The 22281-nt window shown below is 34.8% G+C and overlaps 1 protein-coding gene across 1 annotated transcript in view; it reads left to right on the plus strand.

The window, feature by feature from the left end:
• LOC148951260 (uncharacterized) overlaps window positions 1-22281 on the plus strand; it is a 191279-nt gene that overhangs the window by 49996 nt on the left and 119002 nt on the right. The window contains exon 4 of the mRNA XM_089091043.1: window positions 8635-8928. Within this exon, the coding sequence (XP_088947169.1) occupies window positions 8635-8928 (294 nt within the window). The remainder of the gene's footprint in view (window positions 1-8634; window positions 8929-22281) is intronic.

The raw sequence follows: 22281 nt of genomic DNA on the forward strand, positions 1-22281 counted from the left end.
AGAAAAGAGAAAATAATAGAATTAGGGGATTAAGAAATAAGCAGGGAGAAATTGTGGAAAATGAAGAGAAGATACAAACAATAGCGGAAGATTTTTATAAGCAAAGTTACGCATTGCCAGATCAAGAACAAGATATCAGAATGGATTCCTTGGCAGATTCTGAACCAGTTAGGGAGGTAAAGACCGAAGAGAATGAGCTGATACTGCAGGAGGTAACCCGACTGGAAACTGAAAAAATAATAATAGGAATGAAAAATGGCAAGTCACCTGGGGTGGATGGACTGGGATACGAATTTTGTAAAGAATTTTTTTCGGAAATCAGGGATCTGTTTACTTTGATGGTGAGAAGCTATGTTGAACAAGCATATCCAGAGGATGATGTGAGCATGATATCTCTCCTTTTTAAAGGAGGGAATACAATGGACCTTCAAAACTAGAGGCCTATATCGGTTTCAAACAGTGGCTACAGAATAACATCCAAATTTTTAACTAAGAGAATGGAGAAGGTGATGCCTGGAATCCTGAGAGGATAATGGTTTGGTGGTATTCGAGGAAAGAACGCCCAGCATATTCTCAACGTGCTGCATGACTTGTTGGTACGCAGAGACGACGAAACGGCAAAAAGTAATGCGTTTTCCGTAATGGCTTTCCTACTTAGTATGGATGTTGTCAAAGTGTATGACTCGGTTATAAGATCGATATTGTGGACACTGGTGAAGGAAAATTTTGGATTTGATCAACGGTTTGTGAAGTGGTATGAAAATTTATATAAGAACCCGATGGAGGTTGTGAATATAAATGGTTACACTAGTGGAAGGCTGAAGCTTGAAAAGGCAGTGCGACAAGGGGATCCGAGTGCCCCTTATTTATTCAAACTGTATATAGATCCACTTTTTAAGTATGTTGAACGGCGGATACAAGGGATTGCCATTAAGACGAATATCTTCTTCAAATCACTGGCTTTTGTAGACAATGGGGCCTTCCTTCCTGGAAGTATGGCTAATTTGATGAAAGTGGTGAGAGGATTAATGTGGTATGAGGAGCATTTCTTGGTAAAAAATATACAAAAAAAAGAGACAGTTACTAAACGTAGGTGAGCATTCAAGGTTAGATGATAGTGTTTGAGTCGAGGAGTCTCAGTTAGTGAAAGCAGTTGGTGCAGTTTTCGTAAGATTGGTGAATGTAGAAAATGTACGGGAAGAGCATGTGCGAAAGTTTGAGGGGTTGCTGGTTGGCCTTCAGAGAAAATATTTTGGGTCAATATTTGAGAGAGTAGTGTATGTAAACACGTATGCTCTCCCATTGCTATTTTAGCTGGCACCGGCTTTTAATCTTAAAGAAAAGTGTGCTGAAAAGGTAGAAAGGAGTATTTAGGGTATCGTTTGGAGGGAAAAGCTGGAAAAGCTAAGTATAAAAATGTTGTATATGCTCTGAGAAGAGGGGGGTCTTGGTGTTACAAATTTTCGGAAGTTGTGCAAGTATTTAAGAATAAAATACGACCGTGAGATAATCTATAGTAAATCGATTGCCTGTGAAATAATAAGAGGATGGGCCTTACCAGTGATAAATACTAAGGAGGATGAACTAGCAAAACAAAAAATTATCAAGGATGTGCCAGAGAAACTCCACGAAGTATTATGGTGTGTTTTAGAAATGAAAAATCTAGGCTTGGTGAGTGATCAGACTAAAAATACCGAAAGGAAAAAGATAGTGGATGGATATTTAAAGAAAACAGAAGAAGAAGAAGGGGTTTTTCATGTGAAAACAAAACAACCATTTGTGAATTTTAAGCTATTGTTTGAAAAAATGCATAGTGCACCGTATAGTCAGTCTATAAAGGAATTTATGTTTCTGTTTATTCATGAGATACTGCCGCTTCAAGATCGAGTAAGTCGTTTTACCCAAGATGAAAGTCCAAAGTGCAAGCTTTGCGACGAAATAGTGATAAATGGCTAGAAGCACGAATTTTTCAGTTGTAGATGTAATGAAGGAATTGTAGATAAGGGTTTTAGTGCCTTAATAGATTGTGGAGTAATTTAGAATACGGAGCAAAATAAGATAATGTTGGTTAAACGGGATATAGAAATTCCTGGAAATGAGAGGAGAGAGCGAGCTGTGGTGTTGATTGTGATGAAACTATGTGAATATGTATGGAAAAGAAGGAAGAAGACAAAAGGGATTGAGTTAAGAAGGTTCGGTTATGATTGTACGAGAATGATAACGCGTTTAAGTGAAACTGAAAGGTGGGAAGAACGAGTGGATATTAAGCGTATGGAGTTGTTGGTTGAAGAGTTTATTGGAAAGATGTAGGTTATGTGTGAGGAGATATTTTGTGAGTGTGTGTTTCAGTGTAAGTAGAAATGGGTAAAACAGCGTAGCCAGTTTTTGTGATTTTGTTTTTGTTTTGTTTTTGGAGTTAAATAGTAGCTGAACTATAGTTAAAAGGGAAAAATTAAATGATAAAATTGAAGAGCGGTATCATTATAACTTTCTTTGATGTTTTTGTAACTTGTAAATATGTTGGTGTATTTTTTTGTAAAAGAAAGTTATACTGATAGATAATTTGGTTTATTTTGTTTTATTATTATTAATTTAATTAGTTTATTTTGAAGTTCTTTATTATTATTATTTGTTTTTAAAGGAGACACGTAGGGTCACCATCCGGAAGAATTTAGAGGTGTGGTAAGAAATAACCACCGTATGAAGGGCATCCTGTTGGGAGAGGACGCCCTTTTCCACGGGAATGGCAAATTTTTGTCTTTTTTTGGAAGGTTTTTGGCAGTATATGGTGACTTATATGGCTACTATTTAATAAAAAAAAATAGTATGTGACGTCTAAAGTTAAAATTAGATGTACTTTGAATTTAAAATTTGTCGTCACTGAGAGGAGAGGAGGTGGGCTTTATTATAAAAATAAAAGAAAAAAAAAATGGTGTGTCATATGGATTGGAAAAAGTTGCCTGAATCAGCTCGAGGGTGCCACTCATTTGGTTTGTTTAAAAAAAAAATTTTTAATTCTTTGGCTTCATAGAAGTTATTTTTAATTATGTTTTTATTTTTTTTTTTATTGTTAATTTTTTTTTTCCTTTTTTTAAGTCTATTTAATCTAATTAATTTGTTTAGTTTATTTATTCTATCTTTTCTATAGTTTTCATTTTATCTATCTTTTCTTTTCTTCGTATGTGAGTAAGTGATAATTTAAAATTTTCTTTTGCTTTTCATCTCTGAGTAAGCAACTCATTTGTCTTCCCCCTTCTTTACAGGCCAATGAGCCTTTGGGGGAATAATAACAGGTAATATTGTATTTGTATTTAATGAAGAATAAATCTTATATTATCTCTATAAAAAGAGTAGAAATTAAGAGGATTAGGGGTGACCCCCAAATGTCAAACAGTTCTTGGTAACGAACTGTAAGTAAGGAGCACAGTTTATATAATTAGCAGTATGATCATTCTCTATCTCATCCATTATAAAAACCCGGACCGGGGTGCGAGTGCTCCGGAGAACGTTTTGGCAGATATAAACATAAGCGACAAGTTAGACAAGTTCTCTGCTAGACAAGTTAGACAAGTTTTTTTCTGCTTTCGCAATTATGAATAATGCACTTGGTAACCATTTCTCAGTGATTGACGATAACAGACTAATCCGCTAAGGCAGAAATAAGTGGGAGGAGCTTTTTGTTCGCACCGAGACCGAAGACCAGAAATGATCTGCGATAAGCTTACTGTCTATAAACTGTGCTAAGGAGCGACCCGGCTCAATAGTAACCGAAACTCTAAAAACCGGAATTTTGATACCCATAGATACATCAATAGAATCAGATTTTTATGCTGATTTCAAATATATAAGTTTCATTAAGTTTAGTTCTACCCATCAATAGTTACGCGCCTGAGAAAATTTGCTTTATTTTCGAAAAAAGGGGAAACACCCCCAAACAGTCATAGAACTTTAATGAAAATCACACCATCAGATTCAGCTTATGAGAGAATCCTACTGCGGAAGTTTCAAGCTCCTATCTGCAAAAATGTTGAATTTTGTATTTTTTGTCAGAAGAAAGATCACGGATGCGTGTTTATTTGTTTGTTTGTTTTCTTTGTTTGTTTGTTTGTTTTTTTATTTTCCCAGGGGTGATCGTATCGATCCAGTAGTCCTAGAATATCGTAAGAGGGCTCATTTGAACGGAAATTAAAAAGTTTTATTGCTTTTTTAAAGGGACTAAAAAAATTGGAAGGCAGCTTGGCCCCCTCTAACGCTCATTTTTTTCCCAAAGTCACGCAATTAAAATCTTTAGTTAGACGTTTTGTTCAGCATTCTCAAGAACTTAATAATTATGTCTTTGAGGATGACTTAATCCCCAACAGTTCCCGGGCGAAGGGCTGGAAGTTATGGACTTTGCCAATTGTTTACATAGCCTATAGTATTGGTTAATAGGCAGTATAAAGACGTTTCAGGAAGGATTTTTTTCTGATGGGGGTGGGTGTCAGAGAAGGAGGTTGCAGGGGAGGATCCTTCCATGGAGGATGTTTCCTTGGGAGATGGGACATTTCTATGAAGGGGGCGCCGGATCTTCCAGCATTATTTAAAAAACGATCAGAAATTAAATAAAAAAAAAAATAGTTTTTTTCAACTGAAAGTAAGGAGCATTAACAAAGCTTAAACGAACACAAATGATGACGTAAATGAGGCGGTTCGCCCTCTAGTCAATACCTCGCTCTTTACTCTAAATTTTTTTTTTTTACTTTCAGAAGAGCTATCTATTCTAATTAACCGGCCATTCTTATTCAGGGATTTGTGATTCAAACAAAATTTGAACTTTAGCATAAACACCAAGGTATCGACAAGGAGGTAAGCTCCCCAATATATGCAATTAAACAGACGAATATAGAAGTTCGTCACGTAAGTAAATTCTTAAGATACGTCAGAACAAAATTTCGAGACAGCCATTTAGCCAAAAAGTAAAATTAATATGCAAATTTCGTTTTAATTAATCATGTTCGGTGAGCCAAATTCAAAGCTGCATTAATTCAAAAACGTTCAGAAATTAAATAAAAAAAACAAGTTTTTTTAACTGAAAGTAAGGAGCGACATTAAAACTTAAAACGAACAGAAATGAAAGGGGCTGTCCCCTCCTCAATACCTCGCTCCTTACGCTAAAGTTTGAATCTGTCACACAACTATCTTTTCTAAAGCAATAAAAAACTTTAGCGTAAAGAGCGAGGTTTTAACGAGGGGACAGCCCCTTTCATACACGGAATATTTTTTGTTCGTTTTAAGTATAATGTCGCTCCTTACTTTCAGTTAAAAAAACTTGTTTTTTTTTATTTAATCTTTCAAAGACCAGAACTCAATATGCACTTTACAAAAACAATCCTTATTTTGAACTGTGCGTTTCTATTTCTCATAATATCGAAAAATTCACCATCACACCCAAGATTACTGAACAAAAGAAATAAATGGGGATTGAATGTTCAACATGTACATTGATATTCGTTCCTGAAAGTCTTAATAATATTGGATTTATTGAATCCAAAAAGGCGAAAACATTTAAAACCTATTTTGCTTCCCTCCGCTTTCAGAGGGAAGTAAACCCTCCCTTCAATATTCTCTGAAAGTTCTGAATGTGCTTGGAGAATTAAGGGGCTGGTTGCCCTCCAATGTGCCTTGGCGAGAAAAGAATAATTTTGCCCACATTGCTCTTTACTTAGGCAGCGCTATTGCGCTGCCTATTATAACTTTGAAAAATCAAAAATAGCGACTGCTTCTTGTCTCTGAATGAAATAACCCTGTCTTTCCTGAAGTCTGTCTAAAATTCAATTCAATTCAATTCAATTCAATTGGGTCTTCCCTTTTTCTCTTAGTACCTAAAAATTCCATATTCTTGAAGCAAACCTGGTGGTTTAAATTCTTATCTCTCGGGTGTCGCAGATCCATTCTTCGATTATGATTTTTGAGCCAAGGCGATTTGATAGAACTGTTTAACTTCTATCACTATGTGGTCAAAAAATGGCACTACAGGGTTGGAGATGCAACCTGCACTCTTTTAAAGATTCTAAGTACTATATACCCTATCTATATGGCTAGCACCGCTTTAGAAGACTAGGGTGCACTCCTTAGCAGTCTACTTTTCTATTCCCAAGCCCTTGAACCTCCAAGGTTTAATCAGAATTTTTAATTAAGAACCCAGTCTTCTTTCGTCTTGCTTATCATTTCTACTGCTTACGTCCTGTCTGTCGATCACGAGACTGAAATCTTCTAATCTTCTAGAAAGCAACTATTAAAGGTTAGTACTTTGGTATTATTTATACCTGATGACAAGTGGATATTTACAATCACGATGCTATCAACCTTCAAACTGTTTATCATTCCATCAAACATAATTTTCAAACTCGATTTGGCACTCCTTGGGTATTTTTTCGCTAAAAACCTGATGTTGAGACTGATTCCACTAGGTACACAACCTTTTTCTCCAGCATTCCTTAGCTTAAAAGTATTCACTTCTTGAAGACACAGAATATATAAATTCTTTTCTACCATGAATTTAATTAATTTTTCTGTCTTTTTTCATGCTTGGCCCCATTCACATTTATAGTTACGATACTCAATTGGTTTGTAAGTTCTGTGATTTTTTTTCTTTTTCTTAGGGTGGCATTCTCTTACTTCTCCGACTTCTTTAATCCTCCACTTATCCTATTCTTCTATTCTCCACCTATCCTATCCTCCACCTCCTATTCTTCCACTTATCTTCTATTCCCCCGAGGGTTTTTGTTTCTTTTTTTTTTTGGTCGTTTAGACTGCTTTCTCAGGGCTTTTTTAAGTCATGCATCTTAGTGTGTTATAGCGAGAATTCTATTTAAGCTCATAAATATTTGATTAGAAAGAGTCTCGATCCTTCATAAATCAAGTTGAATGACCAAGTTTGAAACATTTGATGTCCAAATTTGCCAAATACGAGTAGTAAGTAGGCTACAGTACTTAGCGAATAGCCTAATCTATAAAATTCATGAAAATGGAGTTATTATGGATAAAGTTCTTTTGTGGATAAAGTTTTTTTTTCAATTAATAACAATAAGAAAGAAAGAGTTCTAAATATATTTTATGTTAAGTAAAGCGCAAATAACACTCTGGCTTTTAGAAGGCTCAGATGAGGGGTATAGTAGCCCCACTTTTATTTGTAATTGTTTCAGTTCGTTTTTAGTTTAACTGGATTAATCATTATAATTTATTTTATTTTAAGATTCGTGAATAGTAATACCTACTATCTTACATTTAATGGGATTATTCGTTTTAATTTATCTTTGCTTTACGTCCCTTATTTTCATCGATAGTAATTTTTCCTAGTTTTAAGTTTGAATTACTGCATGGCTTTATCTCTCCTCGTCTGAAATTTTTACTGTAATACAGTATTAACAAATTATTCATCTCGTAGTTCAACTTATATAGCTAGTTGTGAAAAGAACTTTTTCTCTCTCTCTTTTGTCCTCTTTCTTTCTTTGTCTTTTTTTTTTTCTCTCTCTCTCCGTCAAACTTTTAAATTTCTTAGAAATGCACTTCGGTGTAGATAAAGAACCTTGTGTAGCAGATTGTTTACTTTCAAAGTAAGGAATCCTCTATATTATTCGATTTATTCGGCAGTAACGATGGTCAATGAGACACTCAACCGAAAGCTTGCTCACTTTCTACCACCTAGCCTACGTTTTACAACGCCCCCTGTGCCACACAGTTCCAAAATGCTTGGCACATTCCCCTAAACACTTAGTACAGTTCTGCCATGCTTAATGCGTGCCACCTCGTGTAAAAAATTTCCAAAAGAGAGCAACCCCTTGCACTCAACAAAAGCTAAAGGATTGCGACAAGAAGGGATTCTTGGTTCGTCTAAATCCCTTAGGTTCATCAATTGCCTGGTATTTTCAAACAAGCTGAAGGCACTGGTTTGTATTGCTCGTGTAGGCCCAACTGTGGTCTAGGGTCATCGATTACCTAACCTTCTCAGCCAGGGAGGAAGCACCGGCTCCTAGCGTTTGCACAGCCCAAGACATCTAAGGCTGTCAAAGACTTAAAAAATGGCTAAGAGAAGCTTCACTTAATGGACAATGAAGCTTCACGCTTAATTGGTGCAATGTTTAATCCAAAACGTTGCTACAAATTTTGGAAAACTTGATATTCGTAAATAAAATTGCAGATATGCAAAATATTTTTACTCGAAATAAAGATCAATGGCATTTATAAAAATTAGACGGCAATTTTTGCAGTAGCAAGTCTAAAAAAGGGTCCGGCATACAGTGCCCTCTGTGACTGGAACCCTATTGCTATTAACTTAACGGATGGGATTTACAGGAGATCCATGACGTCCTGCTAGATCTAGCTGCATTCAAACCCGCGTAAAAAACAAACAAATTTCTTCTGAAATGTCTGAAGAAGAGTTTTATTGGTTTGGTGGCCAAAATCCTACCAAAAAGTACCGAGTCTTGGGATTCTAGGCAAAATTCAGGCCAAAACATTGCCAACCGTCATCTTGCCTTAGAGAGGATCTTAAAATCCCCTTATTTTTTAAGTTTTTGTAACCAGAAAGTTATAACCATAAACACGTTCGAGATCTAGGATTTTTTTTATTTAATATTAGTGTTTTTCTTTTAGATTATGGAGAGGTGTTCAGTTTGTACAGAGAAAAACTACTGTACTCTTTGCTCACATTGTGATAAAAAAGTTTGCTCGGACTGCAAGACTGCACATCTTGATATTCTGAAGCGAGAGATTAGCCGGATCAACAACCAGATTCGAAGGTGTGCTCACCGTCTTCAAGATTCTGTTGGGCTAGTTGATAAAAACCTGATTCACTTGCAAACCAACTGTTCTTCAGTTTTGGAAGAAATAGAAGAAACATATAGACGACTATCAAAAGTCCTGAAGGATAGGGTGGATTACTTAAAGGTGTGTATAAGCTCAAAAGATGGCTGCTCTGCAGTAATGATTTTTCCCTTTAAAACTCACTGTCGCAATATGAACAACTAAATAAGTCCAATTAAAAGTTGTCCGAACTAAACTTGAAACTAAAAAATAAATACGTTTGAGTGAAATATGGTGTATCCTTTGTCAAACAATTTATTTTGAAGGAACGTTTTTTTTTATAATTTCAATTGAATTGAATTTATTGAAAAAAGACGAAACAAGAAATATATCACTGAATACCAAAATCAACGGTAAATTACACATAAAAATAACAAATACTTCAACATATTCTCCCCAGTAAGGCTCTATGGCCAGGAAAAAAAGAGGAGAACCAGAACTAAAAAAAAATAAACGGATAAATTCATCAAACATTTTAAAAATATATTCGAGATTATGGCTCAAGTTGCGAAGGTTTTTTTTTTAAGAAAAATTAAAGGACTTCTTAACATCAGGTATCTGAGTGATATGAACCTAAATGTCTAGCTGCTCGACTCCATCTTTAAGTACGGGTCATTTGATGTGTTAGTTATTGTGCTTGAATATCACGAAAACGATTGCAAAGCACATAAAGTTCAACAATCAAACCATTCATGGTGATGAACGCTAAGTGAAGAGCGGCACTGGCAATAGTAATCGAAATAAAAAAAAAAGAAAACAGATCAAATAATGTTTGCATCTTCTTTGTACAAAAGACGAAATTACTTTAAATATTGATTTGGACTACAAAGTGTAAAAAAGGTGGAATGTACCTATCAAAATTTATTTAAATAATAAAATTTATATTTTTTTACAGCAAGGAGAAAATAACCCAAATAACGAAGACAATTTTGGTGGAAACTATACCATAGTCTCTATCGCGATATCTATAAATCCAAAATTTTGTGTTGTTACTAAGAACAGTCACAGATGCTTGTTAATTTAATGGCTTTTTTCCCAAAGGCATTCTTATTAATTCAATAGTGACAGAACGTTGGGATGGAGGTCATAATAACCTAAACTGTGAGTTATTGGACCGTTTTAAGTAAAAAAGGGGAAACGGAACGTTCTAGACTAAAGTACCGTTCATGGTAATTTGGTGTACAATCAATGGTGACTCTTCCCAAAAATTTAGGGGGTAGAAAATATTTTTTTTAAGTCAAAAGAGCAGGGGAGGGGGTTATCGTAATGCAATTACCAAGTAATGGATTGTCTTATGTGAATAACAAAAAAAGATCTTTTCAAAATCCTGGTGGGGGGGCACAAATTTTGGGGATAAAATGGCTATCTTGCCCTTCTATTGACACCCCTGGTGTCAAACCAGAACTTTAATATCAAGCGAACTTAATTTGCCTCTAACATGCTTCTTAATCATAAACACAAATGATACTCCAGCTTTAAGGGTTTAAGAGAACGATGTCCTTACTATGGTAATTTATGTTCATTTAGAGCTTGACTCAAGAATCCATTGTTTGTTTCATGTTTCATTTATTTGTTCTGATTAGTTTTTGTTTCTACTAATAGTCCATTCATTTTAGGTAAAAATATCCCTCAACCTAGAAATAAGGGTCATTCCATAATAGGGGAAAATTCTCATATCCATAGTACTAGCACCCAGTTTCAATATATTAAATTCAACATTCGTGCATAGTGTGCTACTGTCGCCATCAAACAGTTCGTGATAACGAACTGTAAGTAAAGAGCGACCCGGCTCTATGGTAACCGAAACACTAAAAAACGGAATTTTGATACCAATAGATACATCAAAAGAATCAGATTTTAATTCTCATTTCAAATATATAAGTTTCATCAAGTTTAATCTTACCTATTAAAAGTTACGTGCCTGAGAAAATTTGGCTGATTTTTGAAAAAAGGGGGAATGACCCTCTAAAAGCTATAGAACCTTAATGAAAATCAGACCATCATATTCAGCGTATCAGAGAACCCTACTGTAGAGGTTTCAAGCTCCTATCTACAAAAATGTGGAATTTTCCATTTTTTGCCAGAATAAATATTACGGCTGCGTGTTTTTTTTTTTTTTTTTTTTCTTTTCCCCAGGGGTGATCGCATCGACCCAGTGGTTCTAGAACATCGCGGGAGAGCTCATTGGAACGAAAATTAAAAGTTCTAGTGCCGTTTTAAAGTGACCAAAAAAAATGGAGGGCAACTAGGCCCCCTCCCACGCTCATTTTTTCCCTAAGTCACCAGAGCAAAATTTTAAGAAAGCCATTTTGTTCAGCATGGTCAAAAATATTAGAACTATGTCTTTTAGGATGACTTAATCCATTAAAGCCCCCAGGGGGAGGGCTGAAAGTTATGAACTTTACCCAATGTTAACATATAGTATTGGTTATTGGGAAGTATACAGACGTTTTCAGGGGGAATTTTTTCTGGTAGTGGGGGGTGGGGGGGGGACGGGGGTTATATGGGAGGATCTTTTCATGAACGAAGTTTTCATGGGGGAAGGGACATTGCTATGAAGCGGGTGCCGGATTTCCCATCATTATTTTAAAAAAAAGATCAGAAATTAAGTTTAAGAAAACAAGTTTTTCAACTGAAAGTAAGGAGCAACATCAAAACTTAAAACAAACAAAAAAATATTAGCTATGTGATTGGGTTCACCTTCTAGTCAATGCCTTGCTCTTTAAGCCAAAGATTTTTTAGTACTTTCATAAGAGCTATTTATTCTAATTAACGGCCTTTGTGATTAAGGGGTCATTTTTAAAGAATTGGAACAAAATTCGAACTTTAGCTTAAAAGCAAGGTATTGACTAGGAGGCAAACCCCCTAATAGTCCTTTGGATATCCCCTTTCATCTTATTAGTGCCTTCGGTGATTTCTTGTCTAAGCCTTTGTCTTTCCTGTTTAACAAGATTCCCGAGTCTGGGCAAATTCCTACAATTTGGAAACAGGGTTTCATAACCCCTTCGAAAAAGAAAAACGGAAAGCCTGGTTTTGAAGGCGTCCGGCCTATTACTCTTACTCCTATTTTCTCGAAACTTTATGAAGGATTACTTGCAGATTGGCTGAAGGAAAAAATCCTACCACTTACTGTCTTGAAACAAATTGGGAACCTAAAATCCAGCTCTACTTCCCATTACCTCGTTTCTCTTATTGATCACATCGGGAAAATCCTTGAAAAGCCTAATTCCTGGCTAAATTTAATTTCCATCGACCTTCAGAAAGCATTCGACCTTGTTAACCACAATATTTTAATTGAGAAACTTGTCAACGAGTTAAATATTGATCCCTGATTGGTGAAATTAGTTGCCTCCTTCTTAACAAATAGATCGCAAGTTGTCAAATACCAAAACCATTATTCAAATCCTCTCCCTGTCCACAATGACATACCCCAATGTACTCTCATGGGTCCCCTCCTTTTTTCAGTCATGATTAACAGCCTCACGAAGGAATTTCCTGACTGATGGAAATTTGTTGATGACCTGACGGTTGTTGAAACTTGCTTCATAAATTTAATAAGCGACACAATGAGTATCCTCAATGAAATTGGAGACGAGGCCTTAGACTTAGACATGACAGTAAACGCCTCTAAGTCCATGATAATGCCCATTTGTTTCCTCAAATCCTTGCCCTATTTTCTTAATCCTATCCCTTCTGAGATCTTCGTGTCCTCATTTAAGCTACTTGGCATCACAATTTCTTCAAATTTAAAGTGGGATATCCACGTTAAAGACATCATCCATAGAGCTAATGTGTCTATCGCCCTCCTTAAGCTCCTAAATAAATTCAGCGTCCCCCCTTCTCACTCCTTAAGAATTTACGCGTCTTTTGTCCGCCCGCATCTAGAATATGCTTGTCCAGTTTGGCACCCTGGTATCTCTCGCGAAGAATCGGAAAAAATCGAATCAATTCAAAAAAGGGCCTTGCCCTTTCAAAAAAATTTAAAAAAGGGCCCGCATCTAGAATATGCTTGTCCAGTTTGGCACCCTGGTATCTCTCGCGAAGAATCGGAAAAAATCGAATCAATTCAAAAAAGGGCACGTTCAAGTAATAAGAGTGAAAATTTCCCGTGGACTTGGAATCATCCGTAAATTAAAGCGTTTATTTCCTCTTCCTATACTCCGTCTTTTATATTTCTCTCTCATTTTCCCTTATATATGTTACTGTTCGTCTGTGTGGATGTCTACATTTTCTTCTGTACTTGCTCCTGTTCATATTCTTCATGAGAAAGCGGTAAGAGTTCTCCAGTCAACTACACACTCTCCTGTTAATCTCCTTAAGATTAGAGATATTTATGTTATATCTCTAGCTTCGTTGGCATATCAATTCTTCCACGGAGATCTCCCATTTTGTTTTTCTGGACTACTTAAGCCAGTAGGGGAAGTAAATTTTTACTCAGTTCGAAACAGGGAGGATGTTATGATTCCGGCTACTCCCTCGGTTCGTTCAGACTTTGGTCTAGTCGTGACTGTGGGACGTGCTTGGAACTTGGTTCCTGCTGAGATTCGTCAGTCACAAACACTTGGCTCCTTTAAAAGACAGATGAAAAGTTTCTTATTAAAGCTAAATATTAATTAGTTTATAGTTGTTGTATTGTTTTTTTGTTGGCGTTGGATCCTCGATGATGTAGAGAATTTTTCATTTTTGATTTATTTTTTTATTGTCGGGTGATAGGAGGGTCGCTGTTTCGTGTGGACTGTCGGTGAGTTGACTTCTTTTCCTTATAGATTTTTAAGTTAAACACTGTTTAGTATTGCTTATGCCAAGTTTTAATATTAGTCATTTATTCTGTGTCGTTTCCCAAATAACGGGCCATTGAGCCCTTTGGGATATTGTTTTTGTTATTGTTATTTATGGAAATAAATGGAACTTGAACTTGAACTTGAACTCGAATAATTGTCAAAGAAGGCAAAGTGCCGTACTCTCTGCGCCTAAAAAAAAGCTACTCTGAAAAACTCGGAGAAAAGGATGGGTTCGTCGTTACTCCGTTTTGCAAAAAATACTATAACAAACCCTTGGACGGCAAGTCTTTCCTCGACCCATTACTTAACATCCAGAATCCAACCACCTCGAGCTGTTTCTGAGCCCATCCCTGCTTTGTCCCCCATTTGCTGCGTTACTTCCAGAGACGAAAGAACTTTTATCCCCTTCATTACAGAAAAAATGAATAAAATGCCTCAGTAGTTTCTTTTTTTTCCCTCTTTTTTGTTAATTAGCTGATGGTACTGCCCAGGTTCTTGCACTCTTTTTCTTGCCCCCCCCTGTGCTGACCCGGGTTTATTGTTTTTAAGTCTTTTATTTATTTGCATTAGTTAATTGCTGACACTTTCTTAGTATCCATTTTAATTTAAATGCATTAATGTTTTGTTCTAAGTTTAGTTTGACCAGGTTTTAATGCATTTATGTCTCGGTCTAAGTTTAGTTTGACCAATTTTTGTTTTTTTTAAATTTTTAATTGATTTTTTACAGTTTCATTTACCGACTTTAAATGACGTTAGTTGTCGTTTTCCCTATTTCGTTGTTATTATTTGAATTATTAGAGTAACCAAATATTTGTTGTCGACGCCAAAGTACGAATTTTGTCCTTTTTATGCTTGTGATAACGATTTTTTTGAAATAAACATCTTATATTATCATAATATACGTATTAAAAATATATGAATATAGAAGTTTGTTACGTAAGTTAATTCGTAAGTTACGTATATTTATTACTAATAAAAACGTTCGTAAATAAAATTCAACGAGTTTCGAGAAAGCCATTTAACCAAATAAAAATAAAATTAATATGCAAATTTCGTTTTAATTATTCATGCACGGTGAGCCAAAATCAGAACCTGCATTAATTAAAAAACATTCACAAATGAAATAAAAAAAACAAGTTTTGTTTTAACTGAAAGTAAACACGACGTTAAAACTTAAAACGAACAGAAATTATTCCGTATATGAAAGGGGCTGTCCCCTCCTCAACGCCTCGGTCTTTACGCTAAAGTTTGACTTTCTCACAACTCAATTTTTTCTAAATAATAAAATTTTTTTTAGATTGCAATCTTATTAAGTTATCTTTAATGGAATTCACACCGTCATGTTCAGCTTATCTACAAACATTATTAAAAAAGCTCCTAACTTTTGTCTAAAAAAATGTGGAATTTTGCATTTCTGATTAATTTTAGAGAGAACTGCGCTATCCATTTCAGATTGTCACGTAACCCTAATAAAGAAGTTTTACACTCCTATCTGCAAAAAGGTGGAAATTTGCATTTTTTGCTCGAAGAAAGATCACGATGCGTGCCTTCCAAAAAATGGAGGGCTACTAGGCCCCCTCCCACGCTCATTTTTTTCTCAAAGTCACCCAATTAAAATTCTGAGATAGCCATTATGTTCAGCATAGTCGAAAATCTAATAAATATGTCTTTTAGGATGACTTAATCCCCCACAGTTCCCAGGAGAAGGGCTGCAAGATATGAACATCGCCCATTGCTTACATATTGTATTGGTTATTGGGAAGTATACAGACATTTTCATGACGGATTTTTTTCTGTTGGGGGGGGGGGGGGGCTGGAGAAGGGCGTTACTCGGGAGAAACTTTCCGTGGAGGCTGTTTCTTTGGGTTAAGGGACATTTCTATGAAGGTTGTGCCGGATTTCCAAGCATTATTTAAAAAACGATCAGAAATTAAATTTAAAAAAAGGAAGTTTTTTCAACTGAAAGTAAGAAGCAACATTAGAACTTATAATGAACAGAGATTATTATGTTTACAAAGGGGTTCTCCCCGAAGTCAGTACCTCGGTCTTTACGCTACAGTTTTTTTATTACTTTCAAAAGAGCCGTCTATTATAATTAAAAGGCCGGTTTGATTCAGGGTGTTTATGAATTAAATTTTTTTAAATTTTTAACGTAAAGAGCGTGGTATTGACTAAGGGGAGAACCCCCTCATATACGTAATAAAAAAAAAAAAAAAAAAAAAAAAAAAAAAAAAAACAGGCGATACGGCTCAATAGTAATCGAAACTTTTAAAAACGGAATTTTGATGTCAATAAATGTATGAATGGGCTTATAATGCTGATTCTAAATATATAAATTTTATTAAGTTTAGTATTACTCATCAAAGGCTACGAGCCTGAGAAAATTTACCTGATTTTTTAAAGAGGGAGGAAACATCCCCTACAAGTAAAAGAATTTTAATGAAAATCCCACCATCAGATTCAGCGTATCAGAAAACCCTATTACATAGGTTTCAAGCTCATTTCTGCAAAAATCTGCAACTATATCTGCAACGCATTTTTTGCCAGAAGAAAAATATACGAATATAGAATCTCGTTACGTAAGTTAATATGTAAATTACGTCAGAACCAAATTTAGAGAGAGCCATTTAGCAAAAGGAGAGTAAAATTTTTATGCAAATTTTGTTTACTTATTCAATGACGGTGAGCCAAAATAAAAGCTGCATTAACTAAAAAACGATCAGAAATTAAATAAAAAAGACAAGTATTTTAAACTGAAAGTAAGGAGCGACATTAAAAATTAAAACTAAAATAATTTATGAATTTTATTAAAGGGACTGTCCACGCATAAACGCATCTATCTTTAGTATAAATTTTTAATATTTCAAAAAAATTTTTTTTTTAAAACAATAAAAAACTTTAGCTTAAATAGCGAGGCGTTGAGGAGGGGACAGTCCCTTTCATATACGGAATAATTTCTGTTTGTTTTAAGTTTTAATGTCGCTCCTTACTTTCAGTTTAAAAAACTTGTTTTTTTTAATTTAATCTTAGAAATGGCGGCTGTCTTTCATTTTTTGACCATAAAAAGAAACTTTTCAAGCAATATTTAATGACCACAAAAAATACATCTTTTTAGTCCTAATAACGTTTGTCCTATATCTAACGGTTATTGAGAATAATTGACATTAGTAGTCAAACAGTTTGTGGTAACGAACTGTAAGTATGGAGCGACGTGGCTCAATGGTAACCGAAACTCTAAAAATGGAATTTTGATATCAATAGATACATCGAAAGAATTACCTTTATATGTTGATTACAAATGATTCATTAAACTTAAATTTACGTATGAAAAGCTACGAGCTAGAGAAAAGTTGCCTGATTTTCGAAAAAGAGGAAGTTTTCATGGGGGAAGAGACATTGCTATGAAAGGGGCACCGGATTTCCCAGCATTATTTAAAAAAACTATCAGAAATGAAATTTAAAAAACAATTTTTTGAACTGAAAGTAAGGAGCAATATCAAAACTTAAAACAAACAGAAATTATTATGTATACGATTCGGTTTGCCCCCTAGTCATTACCTCGCTCTTAACGCTAAAGTTTCTTTTTGTAATTTCATCAGAGCTGTTTATTCTAATTAATGGCCTTTGTGATTAAGGGGTCATTCTTAAATTATTGGAACAAAATTTGAACTTTAGCGTAAAGAACGAGGTATTGACTAGGGGGGGGGGGTAAACCCCCTATTAAATGTAATAAATATATACGAATATAGAAGTTGGTTACATAAGTTAATTCATAAGTTACGTCAGATCAAAATTTTGAGAAAGCCATTTAGCCCCCCAAAAAAGTAAAATTAATATGCAAACTTTGTTTTAATTATTCATGTACGGTGAGCCAAAATCTTTTCTAACTGAAAGAAAGGAGAGACATTAAAGCTTAAAACGAATAGAAATTATTCCGCATATGAAAGGGGCTGTCCCCTCCTCAACACCCTTCTCTTTACGCGAAAGTTTGTTATTACTTTAAAAACAAGAGTTGTGACAAAGAGGCAATCTTTACCGTTAAGAGCGGGGCGTTACAAGGGGACAGCCCCTTTCATATATGGAATAATTTCTGTTCGTTTTTAAGTTTCGATGTCGCTCCTTATTTTCACATGAAAAACTTTTTTTATTTAACAATAAAACTTAAATTTTGTTCAAATTTTTGCAGTTAAAAATTTGAAATTTGATTTAACGTTTACATTAATCTTTAAGGTTTGACATTTAGGCATAGGTATTATTGAAATACAATATATTTCTATTTAATTGTGAATATTTGTAAGTAAAAAGGTAGAAAGTTATTATTGCTTAAGACATGTTGATTATCAATCTTGTTCTACAATCTCAGATTCATCTACGTCCACTTCTGGCGAGTTCTCACATGAAAATCCTCTGTATTTACTACACATTGCTGAAAACAGCAGGCCTGCTCGTTTCCACTGAAAGTAGTCAGATTATCCATTTGTTGTAAATAGAACTGAGCTGACTTTGTATAAATTATACGGCCAGCCGCCTGGAACAAAGGCATCATCTCAGTAAATCAAATTACGTTTCTTAGCTCTGATAAAGTTCAAAATCAGAAGGATTTGCTTAAATAGTGTCACCCACAATTTGGCGGTTTTACTCTTTGACTAACTCACTACACTCGTTTTGAAAGCTTGTCATAAAGTCTTGCAGCTTCTTGCTTTCTCCAGCTGCGTTACCAGTCCCTTCACAGGCGAACACTTTCAAGTGAAGCGTTTTCAGTTCCTCGCTCACTCCACTAGCATCAGGGTCAATGATAAGCTAAATTCAAATAACAACTGGTAGAACTACTCAGCTGCGAAACTTAATGCTTAATATAAGGTTGACCTATCAGAGGGATTTTCGTTTATAAAAGGAAGGGGTGTTTTCTTGGCAATACCCTTACCATATTGAGCCATTGCAAAATTTGAATATTTCATCCAAATACTTGATCATCCAAAGTTTTTCAAACCAATTTTTCAAGAAGATTTTGTTTTTAAAATTGGGGTCAATAGGGAGGCGGTCTTTTGATATTATAGGGTGCTGAAGCTATACTAACCCCCATCCTGGGTACAGCCTTGATTATAGACGAATATTAACCCACCATTTGATTAAAAAAACTAATGCATGTTCTGCTTTATTGTCACTGTTGTGTGTTTAAATAAATGTATATGTAGGTAATTTTTAAAACAAATTTCATTTTGTTGCCTTCAAAAACAAATGTCTGACATATCGTTTTTTCTTTTACCTGAGAATCATCATTTCGACCGGGCAACAAAGTTTGAAGCAATCACTTTTCTTAGTTGTTAAAAAGTCTGTCAACATTCGTGTTTTTTTCAAGGCTTTAACTCGAATATCCTGTGCTTTTTTGCTCTTTTTGCTTTACATTCTGTAGTTTACTTTCTTAAACAAATGAAAAACCAACAAAATTTTACGCGACGGCAAAGTTTGACGTTGACGTGCAAAACAAAGAGAAATTATCCAAAGATCAGAGGTGTTGCACCTTCTAAAACCCCGTCCTTTACACTATGCTTAACCTTATAAGACTTTATGAATTTAGCTGGTTGCTAATTACAAATATTTAGCTTACCTTTTTGCCTTTCAAGACATTTTTTCCCCATTACAGTATATTGACAACGGAATTTGTTTGCATTTGCTTGAAGCAATAAAATTCTCAATTCCAATGTTTTGAAAGTCAATCTATAAATAAAGTAATGCAAATTACCAACAATCTAGAGACCCTGCTGCTTGAAGTATTCTAATATTCTTTAGAATAAATGCAAGTTAAGCTTCAGCGTAAGGAGTTGAATGTTTAGAGAAGATAGGTGATATTCTCTTTACATTTAGGATATTTTTTGTTAATTTAAGCTTTGACGTCGCTCTTTACTTTAATTTGAAAATATCTTTTGATATTTATATTCTATGTGTTCTTCATGTACTACCAATAAGTGAATTATAGACTGTGCAAGTATGTGCTTAAGATTGAAACGAAAAACGGGTTTAGAGTATTATCTTGGAAATAACTAAATTAGATGAAAGAAGTTGGCCTTTTGAAGTCATTTTTAGGTCTCGGGAAATTTTGACTCATTTTTAGCCATAAAAATAGTCCTGAGTCACAGAAAAGCTGAAAACGTTAGTTTATTGATACCCAATCTTTTTGCTACTACAAAGAATAGTCTTGTAGGATTCAAAAATTTTACCATTTGACTAACTTCCTCTCTATTTTCTACAGTCATTCGTTCGATACAAAGCTTTTGAAAAGTACATCCCTAAAAATTTTACGGGAAATATATTGTCTCTGAAATTCTTAGAATGAATTTGAAGGTCACAACTTTCTTATATTTCAGAGGACAAGGTCTCTTTGAAAATATATTGTTCTAGGGGTATTATTCATCCTTTATGCAAATACACATTTGAATGTAATCATGCGTTAAAAACATTTCCAAAATATAAGAGGTAAATTTTCATTCACTTGATATCAAGGTCGTATCAAGGGAAGAGGGAGTGTTACCGGGTTTGAATTCCCGCTGCGTAATTTTTTCCGACTCGTACAAAATAACAAAATTGCATATAAACAAATTTTTAGTGCGTTTTGTAATTTTTTTTTGGAACCCCCATCCCCCGAAAAAATACCTACCCCCTCCCGAATAAAAATCATGGATGCACCCTTGCTTGGCATATATTTACTCGAAATATGTTTCTGCAAATCTAGTGAGGGCAGGGGTAGGTGATCCCCTTGTAAGTTGGGATTTTTGAGCAGTTGGAAAGTTTCGATGAAAAACCACACTTATTGAAGCTTGAATGACCCTTATTTCTCCCACAGGTAACTCTCTTCCTCCCTCTCCCTGCAGATGATCGGCAACCATGTAATACTGCGCATAAACAAATGAAGGGTAAAATAAATTAGGGCCGTTCTTTTACTCATATTTGTGCTAAGACCTTACATCTTTTGACAAAGAACGCTTAAAAGTGAAATCTTGGCACTAAGACCTTGCATCTTATAGTGTTCTTTTGCAAAGCCTTTCATCATTCGGCTCTGATCAGCGGTCTAAGAACACTGATGAGTACATCATCAAAGTTCTCTCATCATTGTTCTACATGACAGAAAGATGGCGTCCTTCATACTTTTTGCTAACATCAATGAGCTGTAAGAACTTAGAACTAAGAGGAGTTAAAAGAATGGAAATCTTTGCAGAAAGACGTGCGATCTTAGATGTAAGATCTTAGTGTAAAAGAACGGGCATATTAACTCTCTGTTGAAATTTGTCGTTCACTTGATATTACCAACACATATATAAAGAGACAAATACGCTAAATTTCTGTTAGAGTGTTATCAGATATTTAAAAATAGCTTTCAATGCATTCTAAACATATTGGCTATCTTACAATTCTCGGTATCGTTTTGTCCCTATTCGGGCAAAATTCCTTTTTAGAGGCACAAAATAGCTGCAAGTTCACACCCTTTGATGTGATGTGATCTCTTTTGCCGTCTAAAGTGAGCTTTGCTACCTTAATTACCAGCTAAATGAGTCTTTTGCTACTAATCTAGAACAATAATTTATCTGCTACCTGATATTCGTTAATGCCTTCCCCCCTGAAATAAACAAAACAAAGATGCGCATATCTATATCTATCTTTCTCAGAAAAAACAGCTTAGTGTTCTTAGTGTACGCTATAAATTTTCCATGTTGATAGAATTTAATTTTCCCGGAATTTAGTAACTTATAATGCTGATCGAAAGAAAGACAAAAAAAGGGTTTTTCTGATTGGTATTTTTTACAAAGAAAATTATGATGAAGGCCACAATGCATTAACTTTGGCGCGTGTTTTCAAATGTCTTACACAAATATCGTTTTTCCGAAATTTTTTGCACAATATAGAAACAAACACACTATATTAGAAAGCGATTGTCAAGATTTGAAAAAAAAACGATGAGAGAGGGAAAAAAAGGCGAAAAGAGAAAGGAAAGAACAATCTAAGAATAAAGAGTCAATGCATTTTGTTAGTAGGATAAGAATCCAAAGAGGGAAATAGCCTTGTTCATTATCGGAAAAAACTTCAATAAACTATTAAATTAAAAAGTTCTTTAGTGAAAGTAATGATAGATCTTAAAATAAATTGAATAGTAGCTATCTTGTATGATTTCAGCAGGGAGGTTGTCACCCATGTAAACCCTTTCAGTGTTCACGCTAAAGTTTAATTTAAATTGAAGTTAAAGCATATTCTGGTGCAAAAACACAGCCAGCTGGTGATAGCCTGCCCTTTTTTCTTACCAACTACGTTTCAAGAGACTCGAACATGAAATGTCATTGTTTAGAACAGATCTGAGTATATAGCCTAAGCCCTTCCACTCTTGAGGCTTTGTAAAAAACAACTTTATATCACATTGTTCTTGTATTAGAGCCTCTGTCCTTGAAGTATCGGAGAAAAAGGCAAACTTTAGCATTAAGATTGAGAGGTTGAAGGGGTGCAACAGTCCTTTTCATATGCAGGACACTTTCTATTCCTTTTAAGCTTAATGTTACTCTCTACTTTTATTTGAAAAGACTTTGTTTTTATCCAATTTATATTTATTTTTGACATCAAATAGTTGTTGTTAATGAACTATAATTAAAGATCGGCCCGCACCAGTAGCAAC

Source organism: Artemia sp. Qi Xiang Cuo, chromosome 6 (genome assembly GCF_049724085.1).
Source record: "Artemia sp. Qi Xiang Cuo chromosome 6, ASM4972408v1, whole genome shotgun sequence".
In the NCBI taxonomy this organism is placed as follows: Eukaryota; Metazoa; Arthropoda; class Branchiopoda; order Anostraca; family Artemiidae; genus Artemia; species Artemia sp. Qi Xiang Cuo.